Source organism: Castor canadensis, chromosome 17 (genome assembly GCF_047511655.1).
Source record: "Castor canadensis chromosome 17, mCasCan1.hap1v2, whole genome shotgun sequence".
Lineage (NCBI taxonomy): Eukaryota > Metazoa > Chordata > Mammalia > Rodentia > Castoridae > Castor > Castor canadensis.
Genome location: NC_133402.1, coordinates 22,532,195 through 22,552,762, shown reverse-complemented (window position 1 = coordinate 22,552,762; position 20,568 = coordinate 22,532,195). Strand labels below are relative to the sequence as shown.

The window sequence follows — 20,568 nt, the reverse complement described above, 5'->3', positions numbered from 1 at the left end:
TCAAGGGCTGGCAGAGTAGCTCAAGTAGTAAGTGTGCCTGCCTAGCAAGCGTGAGGCCCTGAGTTCAAACCCCAGTGCTGCCAAAAAGAAAAAAAAAAAATTCATTTTTGTCTGAAAGGGAAGAACAGATAATGTGTATCTGTAGAGAAAGAACAATAGCATGCATTGGGACGAGGAGGTGTGTTGTGAGGGGACCCAGGGTTGGAGAGTTTATAAACTCCCAGAGGGTAGGAGGCCACATGTTGCTGTAGCTCTGCCTTACTTGGAATATTCTGGAACATGTCACAACAGCAAGAAAATCCCCTGGTTGGCCCAGGCCAGTGATGTCCTAACATTTTGGGGAGTATCATCAGAATTTTGTTCCCCTAAAAGTCTGGAGCCCAGAGATCTAGGCTGTAGAGCAGACATACACTAGGCCCAAGAACAAGCCTTCTTTGTTTCCTCCATAGGTTTGGAAGCACAATTGAAAGCTGGAGGCCTGAGCTGGTTCCTGTGAGCCATGACAATTTACAGAGTGCCTGGAAGTAGGTGACAACAGAGCAGCTCTGTGGGTGTTGTCCTCCCTGTCCCCTCTCCCAGGGAGTTTCTGCCCTCTAGAGTTACTGCCCTCCATCCACCAAGTTCTCTCTCCTTCGGGACTCCCTCAGCCTCACTCCTACTTCCCCAGGTGGGCCCTGGGCCTGAGGTGTCAAGGCAGCAGGAATGTCCTCAGTGCCCTGCGGAAAGCTGTGGAAGTAGACTTCAAGGACAAAGACAAATACCAATCACAGGGCATCTACCTCTTCACAGGGGGCATCCCCGACCAGGATGTGGTGGGTAGGCCCCATCCAGAGCATCTGTTGTCTCTTGTAACCCCATCCTCCTTCCCCCAGGTGGTGCCTCACAGCAGCTGCTCCAGCCTGATTTCCTTTTTCTTTTTGTGGTTCTGGGGATGGAACCCAGGGCCCTGTGCAAGCTAGGCAAGTGCTCGACCTCTGAGTTGCACCCCCAGCCCCAGTATGCTTTCTGAACCATCCCTTTTCAACCTGTACCACGCAGACCAGAACCTGGGGATGTGAAGAGGCAGTTCCTGGCTCAGCAGGTCTGAGTGGGGCCTGAACTGCATTTCTGGCAAGTTCCTGGGGGATATCCATGTTGCTGGTCACAGATCACACCTGGTGCAACCAAATCTTGACTCCAGGTCCCAGCCACGCCCTACTTGGATGTTGAGAGAAATGAGACTCATGTGTTTCTGTGCTCAGGTCCAGGCACTAGACCAGGCACATAGTAAGCCTTCAATAAAGATCAATTAGGCTGAACTGTTTAGGAGACCAGCTGTTCCCAGGCACTCAGCTATGGGCCTCCTGCCTTCTCTCCCCAACAGTCCACGCTCAGCGCCTACATGGCCGAGGCCTGTGGAGGCTGCGACCTCCAGCTTAATGTGTGTCTCTTTTACGTGAGCGAGCCACAGATGGACACTATGCTCCCTGCCTACTATGCCAGCCGCACGGACACAGCCGCTGCCTACAGGGAGGTCACCCGGGCTACCGGTGGCCGTTTCCACTGGTTTGGAAACACAGGTACGTGACCGTTATCTGGTGCTTCCACCTCTCTCCACACAGTGTCTCAGCACTGGCATGGCTCCCTTATGTCATTGATTTATTCCAGAAAATTAGTATATGAAAATCATATTTTAGGGCTGGAGACATGACTCAAGCAGTAGATTGCCTGCCTAGGAGGCACAAAGCCTTGACTGCAAACCCCAGTACTGTAAAAAAAAAAAAAATTCTATTTGAAAATATAAAATTAGGGACTGGGAATGTAGCTCAGTGGTAGAGTGCATAGACCCTGGTTTTCATCCCTAGCACCAAAAAAGTAAACAAAAAACAAGTAAGAATGCAAAACTACTATTTTGGAAGTTAGTAGTGGTGATGGCTGCACAAACATGAACGTGCTTAGTGACTCTGGCTGAACTGTGTACTTAAAAATGACTGAGAACCCAGGGTGTAGCTCAGTGGTAGAACAAGTGTTTTGTGCACAAAGCCCTGAGCTCAATCCCCAGTAATCCCTCCAAAAAGGGTAATTTTTATGTTATGCTTATTTTACTACAACTTAAAAAAAAACTTTTTTAAAAGGTAAAACTTTAAAAATATTTTAGAATATCAGATCTGGGGATATAGCTCAGTGGTAGAGTGCTTGCCTGGCATACTTGAGGCCCTTGTGTTTGTGTCCCGGCACAAAAAAATGGAGTATTTTAGAGTATCAGATCTAGAAGTCATCCTAACACCCTTAGACTAACATTTCCCAAAGTGATATGTTCACAACAGGTGACCCACAGGATAGCTGTAGATGGTACACAGAGTAACTCATATATGTGATAAGTACACACTTGTTTTAATATATCTTAGAAAAATGCTGACTTTCCATTGCTGGCAGTTACATACATTTTCTTTTTAAACTATACATTTTGGTAAACAAAAAGGGAATGGACTAAAAAACATTTATAAAGTAAATAATGGCTTAGGTGATAAGCAGACACAAAACCATGACAACACAGGAATGACAGGCTGGGACACACCAGGGCTTGCAACCCCTCTGACTGACTCACAGATGAAGTGGCTCCCAAAGCCATGCTGTGCATGTGGCTACAACATTGATAGCCTCTCTGGGCTGAAACTCTGGGATGCTTCTCTACTCTTTTCCCTAAAGAGTACTGGACATGTACATTTATTACTAATAACAGCAAATGCTCATAGGCCACTACTAGATGCAGTTCTAAGCATTTTATGTATATTAGGCCTCACTCCCTCAGTGACCCTATGAAGTAGGTGATGGGAAGCTGAGATGCAAGAATCCAAAAGCCAGGAGCTAAACCCAGCAGGCCAGCACTAGAGTCCATGGTCTTAACCTTACATGCAAGTCCCTGTCCCATGGGACATCGACGTTCACTATAGACATTAGTTATACAAAGAATCCCAGGTAGTTCCTTTTATTCCGTGGAGCAGCAAGAACTCTACATCTAACCTGTGAGCAGCACACTGGGTCCTAAGGTCAGCCCCACTGTTGGTGACCACATACCACGGACAGTGTAGGGACGGGCACTGGTCAGCTCAACCCATTATGGTTCATTCTTGCCCCTTGAGCTTGGATCACCTCCATATCGCCCTCATATATCCAGATGTGGAAAATTGCCAGGACCCACAACCCCTCCCCAAACTCACAATGTGCTTTGTTTCTAGGCATTTATGAGAGTGATGACATCAGTGACATCATATCTGAAATAGAAAAGGCCATCAACTACTCCCAAAAGGTAAGCTTTGGGCTGGAACCAAATACCTGTACTGGCTTCTATATTAATGTCCTGGGGCCACCATAACAAAATACTACAAACCAGGCAGCTCAAAACAAAAGACATTTATTCTCCTACTCTTCCAGAGGCTATGAGTCTGAAATCAAGGGGCCAACAGAGCTGTGCTCCCACTGAAGGATCTGGGCAAAATCCTCCCTTGCCTCTTACTTGCTTTAGTGGGAAAAAAAATGCACTGGGTGACTGTTGCAAATGGTGTGGAAGACTTTATTTATGGCTATTGCAATAGGATTGCAATGTTGAACTTGACTCCAGACACAGCCAAGGTAGCTGGGATAGAAAATGACAAGAGGAACTTGATTAGTCATTCAAGCAGAGGGTTCTAGATAAAGGCAGGTCAAAGATTTCGAGGTCAAGGATGGGGAATGAAGAACCTGATCAGATATCAAGGGTGGTGTGGATCATACTGAACTCACTTGCCAGGATTCTTTGCTCTAACTGGATTAAACCTACCAAGACCTGTTAACCCTGTTAGAGAAGGTGGCTCAAAGGAGCCATGAAAGTTTGTTTTTTTTCCCAAACTCCCTCTTTGGCATTCCTTGGCTTTGAGAGCATAATTCCAACCTCAGCCTCCATCTACACATGACTGTTTCCTTCTGTGCATGTCTGTGTCTCTTCTCTCACAAGGGACAGATTAAATTAAGGATCCACCCTATTTAACTTACATCTTAATCACGTTTACAAAGACCCTGTTTCCAAGTGAGCTCATATTAGCAGATACCAGAGGTCAGACTTCAACATACCTTTGTAGGGGACACAACTCACCCCACACTGTGTCCCCTCTTCATGTCCTGATGCACACTGACTCCTAAGCCATCAGATGGAGCATAGGGGTCTTCTGTAGGTCACTGATGTTTGGTTTATACCTCCTGGCCTCCTTGAATTCCTTGAACACATCAAGTCAGGGCCTTTGTACCGTTTCCCCTGTCTGCCATTCCCCTCCAGATCTTCTGTGGCTTGCTCCCTAAAATGTTACTTTCCCAGAAAGGGGAGGTGAGCAGCACAAGGTGTGATCAAAGAGGTAGGAAAAGGTCAGCTCAAATCAGGAGCAATGAGAATGGAAATAAGGGAAGAGACAGAACACGTATAAGGAAGAATTGACCAGACTTGTACCTGATGGAACATGCAGGGTGAGAGGGAAGAAATGAAGAGTAATTTCAAGTTCCTTGCTGAGCAACCGGTAAATGGAGGTACCACTGACCACGAGAGAGAAAACAATGGGAGCCCATGATAGGTGCAGGGAAGGTGGTCTTGGACAAAGGGAAATTTGTGGGGCCTATGAGATAACAAGTGAGAAGACCCCACAGGCAAGTGGGAAAATATATGAGCTGAAGATAGAGATTTGAGGCAGTTCAAGCCTCAGGGATGGACAGACAGCTTGTAGGCACCATGGTCAAGGTCATGGTGAAGGTTATCATGACCCACATGTTAGTTACTGCTTTCGCAAATTCACCCCTCCTAGACTGAACTCCTTGGAGGGCAGGTCCACATCTGTGTGTTGTTTTCCCCTGTTGTCATTGTACCCATAGGTCTGTGGCTCCCCAGGTGTGCCTTAGCTTCTTCCCTAAAGGCTGGCTGGTTCCTTTGCTTTTCCTCAGGTGCAGGCTCTCCCATCCCCTCATCTAATACAAGGTGTTAGTGAGCAAGAATGGTTTAATCCACCCTTCCTCAGAATGCTTAAATTTTTGCTTTGTTTTCTTTTTTCAGATGGTCTTACTATGTAGGCTGGCCTATAACTCACATCCTGCTGTCTCAGCCTCCCAGTGCTGAGATCACATTAGCACCATACCTGGCTGCTAATTTACATTTGAAAGGTGTCCTCTAGCACTTTGAGAATAATTACTGGAGAAGCTTTCAAGTAGCTGAGAAATTTGTAGGCAAGAGCCAGGCCAGGCATGGTGGTACATATCTGTAATCTCAGCTATTCTGGAAGCTGAGGCAGAAGAATCAGGAGTTCCAGGCCAGTCTCATCTACATAGTGAGACCCTATCTCAACAACAACAAAAAATGGAGGCAAAAGAAATAAATATTTCACTATGATTTTGCCAGCATTAGGAGTGGGTCCTGGACACAGGGTGAGCTGGTCAGCACCTGTGGCTGTTCAAGGGACTTACAATGGAAAGAGCACTGGCCTAGAAGCTCCCCACTTAGGAACAGTGTGGCCTTGGACAAGAACCTTATGCTTACCAAGCTTTGCTTCCTTGTCTGTACAATGATGACAAGACAGCACTGCCCTGTGGCATGGTTGGCATGTCTTATTGGCCTGAGATCTTGAGACCCTAGTGCCTGGTACATCTTAATAATCCACAGCACTTGGCATTTGATGGGGAAAGAGGCATGGCAAGTCTCCCTGCTGTGCATGTGTGTCTGTCTGTCCCCAGTGGCCAGGATACTGCTGACCCTCCTTATTCCCTTTGTAGTGTGCCTTACTGGTGGCCTCCCTGAAGAACCATTCAAGAAAAGAACTGGAAAAAAGTGCAGCCCTCCTGAAAGATAAACCTGCGATGCTCAAGCAAAGAAGTCAGCCCAAGAAATTCTGTCCTCCCAAGCCCACAGACCCCTCGGTGACCAGAATGGTTTGACTCCCCTCCCTGATAACACGCAGAGGATTTTGTGTCCAGCTTGTCTCCTGGTCTTTCCTAGGTCTAAAAATGGCTGAGCCAGACCCCAGGCCACAGGCCAGCATGGTGGGGCAGGGCCTTCAGGCATGTGTCTTATGGGTGCCTCCCACACTGCCTCCAGGGTGGGGACCTACTTCTCAGCTCTGGGGGCACCCCTGGCACCCACCTTTGGCTCTACCTATCTCTCCCAGCTTTGTTCCCTAGCCTGGTATTAGGACTCCAGGTTACTTACTGGCACCCACCATGGCACCCATAACTCCCCTGGAGGCTTTTGTGGAGCAAAGGAATGAGGTCCCCAGTGGGACCTTGCTGGTGCAGCCCAAGGCTTAGCAGGCACCAGATAGGAACCTAAGGTCAGGCCTGGGCCTACCAGGATATGGCCCTGTTCACAGTCTGTCAAATGTGTCCTGCATAAAACAGCCACTCCTCCCACAGTCAGAGGCCCCATGCAGCATGTTGGAGCAGAGTGGGCAGTGAAACCCAGAAGTCCTCCAGCAGCTTGCTGGCTGAGATCCTAGTGAACACAGCACAGTTTCAGAATGAAGAAATGCAACCCAGAGAGGGTATAGCTTATTTCCAGCTGGGGAGCTGCAGTTCTGGGGCTTTCTGTGCATTCAGCCACTGCCTCGTTCAAAGAACTCCACCAGGTCTTAACATATAGTCCTCTCTTACCCTCCCAAATTCTGGGGGAGTTCCCAGAATCTCAGTGTCTTCCTGTCAGCCTTCAGGGGTTCCCAAAGGTCCTCGGATGGGCTGGTAGAGTGCCTGAAGTGGTAGAGCGCCTGCCTGGCAAGTGTGAGGCCCTGAATTCAAACCCCAGTGCTGCCAAAAAAAAAAAATTCCCCCAAACCTAAAGGTCCTTGGAGTGAGGAGGCTTAGGCCTCGAACAGACCTTCTGACCCCACTCCAGGGGCTCCTGAAAGTGGCAGGATCCAAGCCATTGTCACAGCAGCTCACACAGAGGTGTCAGCTGGTGCAGAGCCCTAGTAACTTTAACTAGCTCCACATTCTGGGCACTCTTTGTACCATACACACATAAGACACATGCATATATTTACTCATTCCCAAGATCAGAGTCCTCTCTAAACCTGCTGCAGAAGATGGTCCATCCCTGCAAAGTTCCTGATTGACAAAGGGTGGGGTGACAGGGTAGCGACTGCCACAGGAAAACAGGCCTCTGATGAGAAAGAGGGCCTATTTTCTAGAACATTAAAGATGACCCGGACAGAGAGAAAAGCCCCTCATTGAAAGCTCTGAAGTGGCGTCCACTCAGTGTTGGAGCAGTCACCTCCCCAGGTAAGGCATGGCCGCGGGGGTAGGGGACAGGGCATGAGCCATGGATCCATAACAACAGACACTAAATGATCAGTGGATCATGAGTCTTGACGTGTCCCAGCCCATCTGCGAAGATGGTCCCATGTAAAGTCTGTCACAATCAGTTCCATGCTGAGGGTTTTCTGTTGTGTCCTCATTTTACTGACAGGGAAATTCGGGCTCAGAGGGCTGAGAAGGTACAAGCTCCTTGGGAGGGCCCATCCTATTTCTATGAAAGTATTCAGCTCATAAACCAAAGACCAGACATCTTTATTCTAAGGCCTAAGATATAGCAGAACAACTCAGGGCAGAGTTCTGCAGTCAGGAAGATCAGCGTGGAGACTTCACTCTACTTACTAGCTCATGACACAGGGCATACAAAGTCCTTAGTGCCATGCCTGTTGCCTGTCAGGACTTGGTTTGATAGCCCTAGCTGTTACTGATCTAGACAAAGCCAGGGGACCTGAGGCAAGGACAAGGGGTGCCTAAAGGCCATCTCAGAGCCTGACTTCCAGGGATAGAGCATAGCTAAAATGGAGACATCGCTAAGCCAGGCTTCCTAGCTGTAGCTCAGGAACCCACAAGGCCGGCCCAACCAACAAGCTAACATCCTCCAGCTGCAGCCCTGCCCAGGAAAGAAGGGACAGCAGAACAGAGGAGGAAGACAAAATCCAGGTCGGCAGAGATGGCTCTCTCCCTATTCTATACAGAGACCGGGAATAAAGTGGGTAAGCTGGAGTCTACACAGTGTCTGAACAGCAGTCTGGCCCTGTGGGAAATATAAGAACAGCAGTCTCTGAGAGGAGGAGATCTCTCCACCACTCTGACTGCTATCCCTGCAAGGCCCCTGGAGCTGGTCTGTCTTCAAACAACTCAATTGTCCCAACCCAAGGAAGTGGTCAGGCAAAATCTCAACACTGTCAAAGAATGACAGAAGTCAATATTCAAAGGAGCTCTCCCATAGTCCTTGAGTACTCTGGTGCCATCCATGAGGGGCAGCCTTCTTAGCTCTGAGGCTGATAGAGAAGGGAGTGAAGATTTCTCTAGGCCAGCCTGATGGAGTATCGTGAAATCGAACCTGTGATAGTTAGCTTTCTGTAGCTGTGACCAAAATGCTGGGAGAAAAACTTAGAGGAAGGATTTATTTTGTCTCATGGTTTCAGAGGTAGGAGGGCAGGGCAGAGCAGCTCCCATCATGACTGATAGGAAGCAGAGAGAGAAGGGGCCAGGAACCATATACAACCTTCAAAGGCATGCCCCAGTGACCTACTTCCTCCAGCTTAGCCCTGTCTCCTAAAGTTTCCACCTCCCAGAATAGCTCTGTAAGCTGGGGACCAAGCATTCAATACATGACCCTTTTGGGGGGACACTTCATATCCAAACCATATCAGTACCCATCCCAGGAGCGATTTATTGCTATGTGAAGGGAGGTCCTGAGGAGTCCTTCCCCTCCACCTAAGAGCTCCCTTTCTACCTCTTCAGCAAATTGCATTTAAGGAATTTTGCAACTAACTTGACTGACAGAGAAATTGACATGAGAAATGGGGGGTGTCTCAGGGAGGAAGAAGAAGGCTAAGTGTGTACAAGGTGACCTTCCTCTGTTTCTCCTAGGCTCTGTGTATAAGAAATACCCTCAAAGAAGAAGGGTAAGGAGGACTGGCTCTTCTATTGAGCTGCCCAGAAAGGATACCATTTGCTCAAGTCAAGAGGTATAAGTTGTGTGAACCAGCACATTACCCCAGACAACAATTCCTTACACCAACCATTACTTCCAGGAGGGTGGGCATACTTGGAAGAAAGGACAAACTTGGTAAGAATGACTGCTTACTGGGGTGGATGAGATAATGGCTAAATAGACCTAAGTTCAAAATCCAGTTCTGCTACTTCCTGACAAAGGGGCAGTCATAGCCACACTTGATCTCAATGTGTATGTTTGTAAAATTGAAGACAATTGCACCGACCTAATTAGAGTAATGTGAGAATCATTAAAGTGTATTTTGTGGGAAGTATTTTAACGGTATCAGATCCTTCTGATTGCAAGCAACAAATCCCCCTTGTTTTCATATCATCTTCCCACAACCATTCAATGGAAGTCTTAACTTGGTTCTGATTGGGCCAGTCCTGGATGCCATTTTCTGATTGGTTATTGCATGCCTATTCTGGCATCTCTTGTTTTGATAAGAGAACCTGAGATCAGCCTAATAGGTTATATAGTCTGGACTTTAAACCAATCAGGACTTTCCACCCAAATTGTGTGGTGGAGGGTTGAATAGAATATTGGAAAAGAACAATGTCCTCTACACAAAGGATGAATAGGTGCTCAATAAGTTCTGTTCCCTGTTCCCCATGTCTTGTGACTCTTTTCCCCAGAGCTAGGTATGAACCTGTGTGTGATGGATGCTCGTGAGAACTCAGGACCCCCATTTCCAACACGAGACAGATGTCAGACAATCAATCACTCAATTAAGCATCAGTTGCCTAGATAATGTTCTTTCCTGTATTCTAAAGTGGGTAGCAAATTATGGGCTGAAAAAACTGAAGATGGAGATTTCCAGATGCATTGGTCCCAACTGTAGCCATCAAAAGGCAGCACAGAGGCCAGCATCCGCCAGACACTGCAGTGCCTTCCCCAGCATTGAGGTCAACGTAAGTCACAGTGCTGTTACTCCCCAGCTTTCTCCCCAGCTCCTTGCCTCTTGTCATGCACCTGGCCTCTGTTCCCACTTAAAGAGCCCCACCCCCCCAAAGTAGAGCTGCCCTCAGCCAGAAAGAAATACAGAACCCTGTTATGGAAAAAGTTAAGTCAAGGCCTGAGATCACACTCCAGAGTAGATTCCCCACCCCACCCCACTGTGAGAAATGCGTACAAGTTCTGGGCTTAGCAGAAGTACTCACACAAAAGAACTTGGTGCCCCCAGTGCTGACCACGGCTTTGTCAGGCTGGCAGCAAATGGGGTTACGACAGGAGGCAACGAGTTCCCTTCTCTGTTTTCTACTTTGGGAAAGTTATTATTTTTTTTTAACTGCTTTGATGTTGGAACAAGTAAATTTAGTATAAGGTAAAAATCTGATCATTTCCCTTTTATATTACATTATCAGCATTTTTACTGTGTTTTTTTGTTTGTTTGCTTTTTGCAGTCCTGGGGTTTGAACTCAGGGCCTTCATCTTGAGCCACTCCACCAGCACATTTTTTGTGATGGGTTTTCTTTGGGATAGGGTCTCACAAACTATTTGCCCAGGCCGGTTTCAAACTGTGGTCCTCCTGATCTCTGTCTCCTGAGTAGCTAGGATTACAGGCATGAGCCTCCGGTGCCTGGCTCATTATCAGCATTAGAGGGAACTAAAAATAACCCTCAAATTCGCAGTTACCCACAAGAAGAACTTATGATCGTCTTAGCATGCTGTCCCTCTCCACCTGAGGTCATTCTCCAGTTTAAAATTTATGGACTTCTCACCCCACCATTAAGCATTGTCTATTTTAAAACTTGGAGATAATGTGTTTTTTCTTACCACAGTGACTGCATTCATCGTAAAGTACCATACTAATCCCCCCACTCCTTCATAGAACAATAAATCTAATAATCCCCCCCAAGCCCTGTGAGGACTGGGGTTTGAACTCAGGGCCTTGCACTTGCTAGGCAGGAACTCTACCCCCTGAGTCTCACCCCTAGCCCTTTTTGCTTTAGTTATGTTTCAGAAAGTATCTCACGTTTTCTCCTGGGGCTGACCTCAGACCAAGATTCTCCTATGTATGCCAACTAAGTAGCTGGGATTATAGATGTGTACCACCACACTCAGCCCTCTAGTAGTTAATAAAAGGAAAAAAGAGCTTCCAAGTAAACAATAGTGAACACCTGTAATCCCAGTACTTGGGAGGCTGAGGCAGGAGGATTGCAAGTTTGAGGCCAGCCTGGGCTACATATCAAGACCCCATCTCAAAAATTAATTAATTAATTAATTAAAATGTATGCTCTGGGTTGGTGGAGTGGCTCAAGTGGTATAGTGCCTGCCTAGCAAGCATGAGGCCCTGAGTTTAAACCCCAGTACTGGAAAAAAAAAACAAAACCTGTTTTTGGAGTTGTTGATCACAATGGAATAAACTGTTTTGGGGTGCTGAGGCTGAAGAGCTAGCTGATGGGTTTCTGCCTTCTTTGCCTCATCCAGGGAGTGGTACGGCACCTCAAGAGGACGCTGTGGGAGATGGAGGTGTACATCTCAGACTTGGAGAAAGTGATGCACTGCTACGTGCAGAGGCTGCAGTGGCTACTGTCAGGTGAGCCTGCCTGCTGCCTTGGGGATGGGGGGCCTGAGGAACAGAAAGGTTGACCTGGGACTCCAGCATTAGTCCTTCTAAGACCAGGCCCTCAGCCAGGAGGGTCATCAGGTATTATATGAGCCCCTGATTCAGACGTCAGGTAAGTTGCTAGGTGACAGGAGGGTGAAGTCTTGACCATAGAGCCACAGAGAGATCAGGCCATCTTGAGGACATCTGACACCTCACCTTCCTGTCCATGACACGTAGCTCCCCTTCTTACTGACTGAGCCCCAATGAACCTGTGGAGGTGGAGATGGGAGGGCGTGACCTAGAGGATGCCCTCTGTGCTTCTCTCCAGGAGCACCCAGCTGCCTCTGTGGCAGGTGAATGGATGGGGTAGGCAGAAAGCCAGGCTAACATCCCAGAGGTGGGTGGCTTGAATTTTTTTTTTTTTGGTTGGGGGGCTTGGAGTTAAGAGATGGTCTGAAGCATTGAGGCTAAGAGACCAGACTAACAGCTGGAACCAGACAGGAGGGGATTTAGGTTTTGGGGCCTGAAGTGTTCTGGGAAGGAGGAGGAAGTTCCTTCCAACAGGTGGCTGTGTATGAGCAATGCAGGATCCTGTGCAGATCCATCAGGTCCTATTCTCTGCAGTAGAGCCTACATGTGATCATAATTGCTGCTTTTTGTTCTTTCTTTCTTTTTTCTTTCTTTTTTTTTTTTTTTTTTTTTTGCATACTGGGGTTTGAATTCAGGGCCTATATCTTGAGCCAGTCCACCAGCCTGTTTTTGTGTTGGGTCTCTCAAACTATTTGCCCAGGCTGGCTTTGAACCACAATCCTCCTGATCTTTGCTCCTGAGTAGCTAGGATTACAGGTGTGAGCCACACAGGTGCTAGCTAACTACTGCTGCTTTTCAAAACCTCCAGAGGAGGCTGCAAGCTCAGGGGGTCATTGTCAGGACAGAGGCTGGAGTGAGGCAAAGAAAGAGTGGACCTTTCCCCATTCCCAGCTCACACTGACCACTAGGAAGGGCTGAAGGTGGAGACTCAGCTCCCTCTTTTGCAGTATGAGGTCCCCTGCCTCACACACGGGTCCATATCTGAAAACTCATAGTTCAAAACTTACCCAGTGGTTTCACTCATTCTCTCATTCATTCAACAAGTAAGTATTGAGTACTAGGGAAAGGGTGGAAAGTAATCCCAACATGGTCCTTGAACTCACAGAGCCTGGGGTCCTAGATGAATTAGATCTCAACCAAAGAGTCACAAACAAGTCTAATATCACAGCTGTAACAAGGGCAGGGAGCGGAGGCCCACAGTGCTAGGAGCAGCAGTTGACCTGGACAGGAAGGGTAAGGAAGGCTTTCCCAAGGAAATGTTTGAGCTGAGTTCTGAACAGTGCAGAAAAAGGAAAGAACTCATGGTGTGCTGGACACACAGTGGATGCTCAACCCATGCTGAGGTGCTGAGTGGGAGGGAGGGTGCAGAGTTCAGACTAAAGTGAAGGAAGGCAGTATGGCCAAGTAGGGCCCAGCCAGAGACCACCTGAGAGATGCGTGCAAGGCACGGACTTTTTTATTAGCAGCAATGGAAAGTCATTAAAAGATTGTGCTTCTTTTGAAATTGTTTTAGGGTTTTGAGATGGGTTCTTGCTATATAGCCCAAGCTAGCCTCCAAATTGCTATGGAGCCCAAGAGTGGCCTTGAACTCCAGGTGGAGATCCTCCTGTCCCTGCTTGCTCCTGGGATTACAACTGTGTGCCACCATGCCCAGCTTAAAAGATTTTAAATAAGGAGAAGGTGATGGAGTGGAATGAGAGTGACCTAGCTGTAGCACAGTGGGGAGATTGAGAGCTGGCTGGGGTAGTGGTGAGGGGGATAGATGAAATGGGCAGAGTTAGAGATTCAGGAGGTAAAAAGAAAATGACAGAGCTTAGTGGCTTTCACTGTCCCCACTGTCTGGTTACTAAGGGGATCAGCAGGACATTTGTGGTTAGAGGTCCCTCTCGGGCTGACCAGCTGGCTGGACATCCTTATAGGACTCCCTATATTCTCAGATTTGCTTTCTCTCTCTCTCTCTCTCTCTCTTTAACTCAGGGCCTCAGGCTTGTTAGGTAGCCTCTTTACCACTTGAGTCACTCCACCAGCCCATTTTTGTGTTGGGTATTTTTGAGAGGGTCTAATGAACCATTTACCTGGGCTGGCCTCAAATGGTGATCCTCCCAATCTCAGACTCCCAAGTAGTTAGGATTGCAGGCGTGAGCCACCAGTGCCAACTGGCTTCCCTCTTATTCTTCTTTTGACACTTGCTTTGTCATGAAATGCCCAGATGAGTCCTGGGAGACCCATGGGCAGGAGGTTCACTTGTTGTGGAGAGTGATAGGTCCATTTTATAGCAGTTCATCAATTTTTTCTGCTGCCCTAATGAATTCTAGAGGTGTTTCCAGATTGTTGGACACATCGCCTGGTTGTCTAGCTCCCCAGTGTCACCTCTGTTTAGCCCAGTGTCAAAGGTTACCTAACTAAATTGCCAATCAGGATCTGGGTAGGAACCTCAACTCTGCCACTGCCAGGCTGTGGCATCCTGGCAAGTCACCAAGCCCTCTGGGGCTTCCCTTGTGCTGAATTCCAACCCCTTGAACAACTTCTCTGCTTTACCTCTCCTCCCTGTCCCCATGGGTCTCTCTCTCCAACCTTGCTTTGTCCCCCACATTGGCTTTCTCTCTGCTCTTCAGCACGCCCTACCTATCTCTCAGAGCCTCCTCAGAGGCTCCCCCACAACCCTACTGCTGCTCATTCTTGGCTTCCCTGCTCCCCAGCCTACAGCCACCTAACTTCAATTCTCCCCATTACATGCCCATAACACTCCTTTTCACGACCATCAGCAGAGTTGTAATTATTTGTCTGACATCTATCTTCCTTGCCTGACTGTAAGCTCCATGAGGACAGGGGTCCTCTCTTGTCCACATAATGGATGCTCAGTTAATTTCTGTTTGCCTGTTGCCTGACTATGACATCTTTTCCAGCTCCAAATAATATGGTGACACTGTTTAATCCACTCACATAATTTTAGGGCAGAATCTCAAGCCCTACAATGTTGTAGCCACCAGTGCAAGTTGTCACAGGCAAAGCCCAGAGCTGGAGCTGCCCTTGGACAACTGACCTGTCCACCTCCACTACAAAGCCATCTCCCAGTTGGGTGCATTATCAATCACCAGGCAGGCAATAGGTGTGTTGATAGATACAGTAAGGAAAACCTTTGAGGCAGGACCCCTCATTCCTTCCCCTGCCTATGTCCACCCATGTGTGAGCAGGGAGCCGCCGGCTGTTTGGTGCCATCTTGGAGAGCAAAGTATGCATCGTGTTGGATACATCGGGGTCCATGGGGCCCTACCTGCAGCAGGTGAAATCAGAGCTGGTTCTGCTGATTTGGGAGCAGCTGCGGAAACACTGTGACAGGTAGGAGGAAGGGCTGTGAGTGAATGAAGTCAGGAGACCAAAGGGCAGTTCCCCAGTGTTGCTAGGACCAGGCACAGCCCTCCTCACAGTTCCAAGGAGCCTGGAGGTTTCTGAGGTGCCCTTCTGAATGGCTTATTGAGCAGGAAAAGAACACTATTCTGCTGGGCTGCAGAAGGAAAAGTGTTTTTTAAAACTCCGTCTTAGGCCCAGGGACAGCTGCAAGCGCAGTGAAGGTACCACCAATAGCTTTGAATTGTAACTTTCTCTGGACCTGATTTTTTTTTTCTTTGCAGTATTAGGGATGGAACCCAGGATCTCATGCAAACTAGGCAAGCGCTCTGCCAATGAGCTACACCACTATCACTGAACTTAATTTTTAAGTGAAGGAAGTTGTTTTCTCTATGCAGAGGGTTGACCCCAAGGGGACAGCAGGAAACACTGGTCCCAGGCTGGGTCTCATTCTTTCCTCAAAAATTGACAAAATTAAACATTTATTGAGCACTTCCCATGAGGCAGACACTTTCCAGGCATGATTTGACCCTATGAGTGTTCCTATTATTATCCCATTTTTCAGAAAAGAAAACTAAGACTGAGAGACGTTTGTCCAAGAGCACATACCCATTTGGTGGCTGAGCTGGGATTTAAATCTATTTCTTTCTGCCTCTAGAGTCTTCAGTATGTATCCTCTCACTCTTGGGTGGCCCACAGACACCCCCTCCCCCACAACGGGCAATAGGTCTCATTGTAGAGGTCTTCAGTGATGGAAGCGAAGAGTCCTCACAGAGGTGACCAACTCAGCACAGCCTGACCCAGTCTAACCAATCTCCTTCTCACCTGTCCTCCCCAGTTTTAACCTGCTTAGCTTTGCTGAGGGCCTACAGCCATGGCAGAAAACTCTGGTGGAGACCACAGATGAAGCATGTCACGAAGCTATGCAGTGGGTGACTCACCTACAAGCTCAAGGGAGCACCTCAGTCTTGCAGGCATTGCTGGCAAGTGCTGCCTTTGAACCTGACCCTGTAGCAGAACAGAAATAGCATCACTCCTTATACTGATATTGCATGAGCTTTGGGATTTGCAACCTGTTATTTCATTTCATCTTCCCAATAACCCAATAAGAAAGGGATTCTTGTGTTCACTTTAAGATGAAGAGACAGAGGCTTAGAGAGGTTAACTGACTTGCCTGGGGCTAACCAGTAGGAAGCAGGCTGTGTTCTTGGTGGTCTTAGGCTGAAAGGGGAATCTCAGTGTTAATGGATAGGTCAGTAGCATCTGATCAGACACATTTTCTTTGGGGACAATTGGTTTTTACCATTCCTGGAGAGTCCCCATGCGATAACCTTCTTGCGAGGGCGATAACCTTCTTGTGCTCTCTCAGAAAGCTTTCAGCTTTCCTGATGCGCAAGGACTGTACCTCCTGACTGATGGGAAGCCAGACACAAGCTGCAGCTTTGTCCTCAATGCCATCCAAAGGCTGCAGGAGGACAGAAAAGTGAAGGTGCACACCATCTCCCTCAACTGCATGGACAGGTGGGCACCAGGGGTTGGGAGTAGCTTGCTTTTTTTCCTGGGACCACACACATGACAGGGAGGCCTAAGCTCCTCAGCTCATCCCAGGCCTTTCTTAGACATCAGTCCCCCTACCACTTGTCCTGTAAGTCAGGAATTGAGAAGTACATTGCTTTGTTAGAGGCCTCAGCAGATATTACATTGCAGAGCAAAACCCCTTTCTCCACCCCAAATCAACCAACCAATGGGCCAGCTTCTGTTTCTCTCCAGCCTGGAATTGATGCACCCCAATTGTCTTCCAACCTTTCTTAAAAACACATTTGTGAATATTTGCAAGGAAAAAACTAGAGAAGAAAACACATTGATGTTGCACCGTTTTTCTAAAAGATTACTTTAGAAGAACATGTTAGACAAGCCCCAGCTCCTTCACAGAAACGTTATTGGGTGGGGGTGGAGCTCAGTGATAGAGCATGTGGTTAGCATGCATGAGGTGCTGGGTTCCATCCTCAGCCCCCAAACCAAAAACATCAAATTCCTTTATTATTAGCAAAACTGATTACTTAGATACACAAAACTCTCTGTCTAACCCATGAGCTCTGTAAAGGTTATACTGTGCTTCTTACAGGCCTAACACACAGCAGACACTGGAGAGATGGCCGATAAAGGAATGGGGGACCAGAACATGTTGCCCATGTATTTTAATGGAGTCTAGGCTAAGTGGCAACAGGAATTTGGTGAATCTCCAGTAACTGGCCAGGAAAGTGTACTTCATGGGGTTAAAGATGGTGTCAGTGGTGAGAGTCAAGGCTCATTGCCAGGCCACTTTCCCTTAAGTTCCTCATGGGCCTGGGGCTCAGCCAAGCCTCCCCCAGCCTCTGTGAGCCCCTGGGCCTCTGTTCCTCCCCCAGAGCAGCAGTTGAGTTCCTGAGGAAGCTGGCTTCCCTCACTGGGGGGCGCTACCACTGCCTTGTTGGTGAAGACACGCTCAGCAGGATCCATGGCCTGCTCACCAGAGGTTTCATCAAGGAGACGGTAGGTCCTGGGCTGTCAATGTAAGTCTGTTGAAAAAGTTCTAGTTCAAACTCCAATACTGCTAAAAGAAAATGTTCAATAAAGTATCCACAAGGTGGCCAGCTGTGGTGGTGTTTGCCTGTAAACCCATCTACTCAGGAGGCAGAGGCAGGAGAATGCAAGTGTGAGGCGAACCCAAGCAAAAGCACGAGACCCTATTGGATAAAACAAACTAAAGCAAAAAGGGCTGGGGGCGGGGCTCAAGTGCTACAGTGCTTGCCTGGCAAGCATGAAGCCCTGAGTTCAAACCCAGTACCACCGATAAATAAATAAATAATAAAAGATCATAAGCCTGGGTTTCCTGCTCAGGTCTTTGTAGGTCTTGTAAGAAAAATATTGACTGAAAAGGTCCCTGCAACTCTCCTTTTAAGCCAACTGTCCTCAAGGTTCGGGAAGAAGCAGGTTTTAGGAGTGTTAATAGACCATCTTACCTTTGTTGAGTATTTACAATATGCATAAGTGCTTTCTGTAGGTGACTTCTTTTTGTCCTCCCAACCACTCTTCCACTCACTTAGATGGACAAACAGGCTCAAGGAGTTAACAACACATCTAAAGTCAAAGGAGGGGGAAGCCAGAGCCCAAGACACCATGCTCAGAGCCTGTGTGCTTTAATTCCTGGGCTCCGTCTTCCTGGGCTCATTCATCAAAACACGGATATTCAGATTATCTGTTAGGCAACAGATCTAGAGAAGCCATAGTTTACCTACTAGGTCATAAACCTAGTGACCCACAGGTTCCAATGTTCCTCTTCCTATCTGATAGAAAAATGATGCATGTATTTAAACCATTTAAGGAATGAAGTGTTTTCACTGATTTCCAAGGCAACAGATGATCAAATAAAATAGCCAATCAGACGTCTCGATTTCTTGTACTGGGTGTGGTGGTACATAACTATAATCCCAGCACTCAGGAGGATTGAGACAGGAGGATTCCAAGTTCAAGGCCAGTCTGGACTGACGACATGGTGAGACCCTGTCTCAAAAAGCATTTAAAAAAAGCCTAGATTTCTTTTTGGAGGTTAAAGTTTACTTTCATGGACATGACATCATTTCAGAAGTCTGGGTGGCCTCTCATGAATCCTTTGGTCAGGAGACCCTTCTGAATATTCCCCTAAGTGCCCAGGAGAATAACCGGCAATGTTGTGCAGGCTGACAGTTTAAGATTTAGTCATTAGGTTCCATGAATGGTTTTTACATGCAGAATGGGGCCGCTGGGCCACTGCTGCCAGGGAAAGGGACATTATCTCTTTCTGGGCGCATCCTTATTGTGAGCATGTGTGTTTAGGGCAAGGCTCTGTGGCACTCTATTTTACAAGAAGAAATGGGGCAAGGGCTGGAGACATTTTTCTGACACTGACTAAGCAGTGTCAGGTAGGAATATGTACCACATGTGTCTGCTGTGCCAGAGAGGTGCCAAGTTCACTGAAGTTCAGAGACCATCTTGATTGGCCACTGCCCCCTTCCCACTCTAACTCTTGAACATCTGATTTCAAAGTATCCCACATGTGGAATGGCTGCCTGGGTAGGTTGTGAGCTTCCTGTCCCTGGGGACATGCAAGCTAAGGTCCACAGGATTTCCTGCTGCAGGTGGGAGGCTGCATTTAATTCACTCTAAACAACTTCATCTAAAATTTTAGGCTTTTGGGGTCCCATTTAGTGATTTAATGTACTGAACTTTATATTCATTTCCCCTTTTCAAGGATCCCACACTGCCACTGTTTGAAGGAGATGACTTAAGGAGACTGGCCCAAGAGGTCACCAAGGCCAGAAGCTTCCTTAGGCAGGCCCAGATCTTCAGGTATGCCTATTGGCAGCCCCCACTTGCCCCTGGTCCAGCCACCCAGTCCTCAGGCCCCATCAAGGCAGGGCCTGCCCTTGGTCAGAACCCTTGCTCCACAAGCTCCTGCCTGCTTCTCCTGGGCCCCAGGGGAACCATCCTCCTTCACCTCCTGCCTACCAGGTCCCTACTCCAGAAGAAAAACAACATGGAACCAAAGGTGCCTCTTTGCTAGAAAAGTGTTCTCAGGTAAGGGCAAGGGATGGACTCCCACCTGTTGAGCTCCCACTAAGGACCCAGCCACATGTTCTGTTTTGTAGACAGTTGTACCCGTGGGGAAGGATCAAAAATTATGACTCCTCTGAGCAGGAAGGCCACTCCATGGAGAACCACTCATTGAGCACACTTTGGCCCAGAATGCAGCATGACAAAGAAAGCTGTGACCCACAGATCGTCCATGGGAAAAACTATTCCAGGCACCAGGGCAACCTGGAAGCTGTGAGAGGGCAGGCTATTCTTTGTGTACGGTGCCATCTCTGTGTCTACTCTCACTCCTGCCCTGTCCCCCAACACACTCTATGCTCCAGTCACAAGAATGTTGCTCTGGGAATCCCCCTACATAGAGTGCCTGCCTGTGACACCTGCTCATCCATCAAGGCACAGCTCAAATGAATCAACTCTACTATGAAGATGTCCCTGGGACCCCGCTACAGCAGGGAACCTCCAGGCATAGTTGAAGTTTCCTCTCGTAGCCTGAGCACTTCATGTCATGATTCCCTGCTTAATTATCTAAGACTTCCCCTTGATTGCAGCTCCCTCAGGAGGAGGCTGCTGTCCTTACCATCTGTGGGTTTCCAGAAGCTGCCACCTGGCAGGCAGTGGTAAACAGTGAGTGGCCAGCTGAGCAAAGGGGCCCAGCTCTGGAAACAAGGTGGATGAGGCTGTTTCTCCCTGGTTCCCCTATGCTTCCTATTGTACTGGTCCCAGGCCAGGGCAGAGTGTCAGTGTCCTAGGAGAAGAAGAAACAACCCAGTCTCATTGCCACCTCTACCCCTGCCAACCAAAATGAACCCAGTCCAGAGCAAATGGTCTGCTCAAGCCTGTGAACTTCAGGCTGCGTTTGTGGGCCCAGTCCCATTGTGAAATGGATGTGACACATGTTATGTCCTCTGGGGTCATTTTTCAAAATTAAAAATATTGCTTTTATTTCATTAAA

The 20,568-nt window shown here is 47.9% G+C and overlaps 1 protein-coding gene across 1 annotated transcript in view; it reads left to right on the top strand.

Annotated features, from left to right (window-relative positions):
- Vwa3a (von Willebrand factor A domain containing 3A) overlaps positions 1-20,568 on the top strand; it is a 62,429-nt gene extending 41,861 nt beyond the window's left edge. Inside the window, exons 19-35 of the mRNA XM_074059627.1 lie at positions 450-524; positions 668-812; positions 1,364-1,559; positions 3,219-3,289; positions 5,767-5,922; positions 7,173-7,263; positions 7,899-8,009; positions 8,893-8,990; positions 9,790-9,927; positions 11,447-11,555; positions 14,852-14,996; positions 15,844-15,988; positions 16,375-16,526; positions 17,414-17,537; positions 19,276-19,373; positions 19,536-19,601; positions 19,673-20,568. Of these exons, the coding sequence (XP_073915728.1) occupies positions 450-524; positions 668-812; positions 1,364-1,559; positions 3,219-3,289; positions 5,767-5,922; positions 7,173-7,263; positions 7,899-8,009; positions 8,893-8,990; positions 9,790-9,927; positions 11,447-11,555; positions 14,852-14,996; positions 15,844-15,988; positions 16,375-16,526; positions 17,414-17,537; positions 19,276-19,373; positions 19,536-19,587 (1,906 nt within the window). The 3' untranslated portion in view covers positions 19,588-19,601; positions 19,673-20,568. The remainder of the gene's footprint in view (positions 1-449; positions 525-667; positions 813-1,363; positions 1,560-3,218; positions 3,290-5,766; positions 5,923-7,172; positions 7,264-7,898; positions 8,010-8,892; positions 8,991-9,789; positions 9,928-11,446; positions 11,556-14,851; positions 14,997-15,843; positions 15,989-16,374; positions 16,527-17,413; positions 17,538-19,275; positions 19,374-19,535; positions 19,602-19,672) is intronic.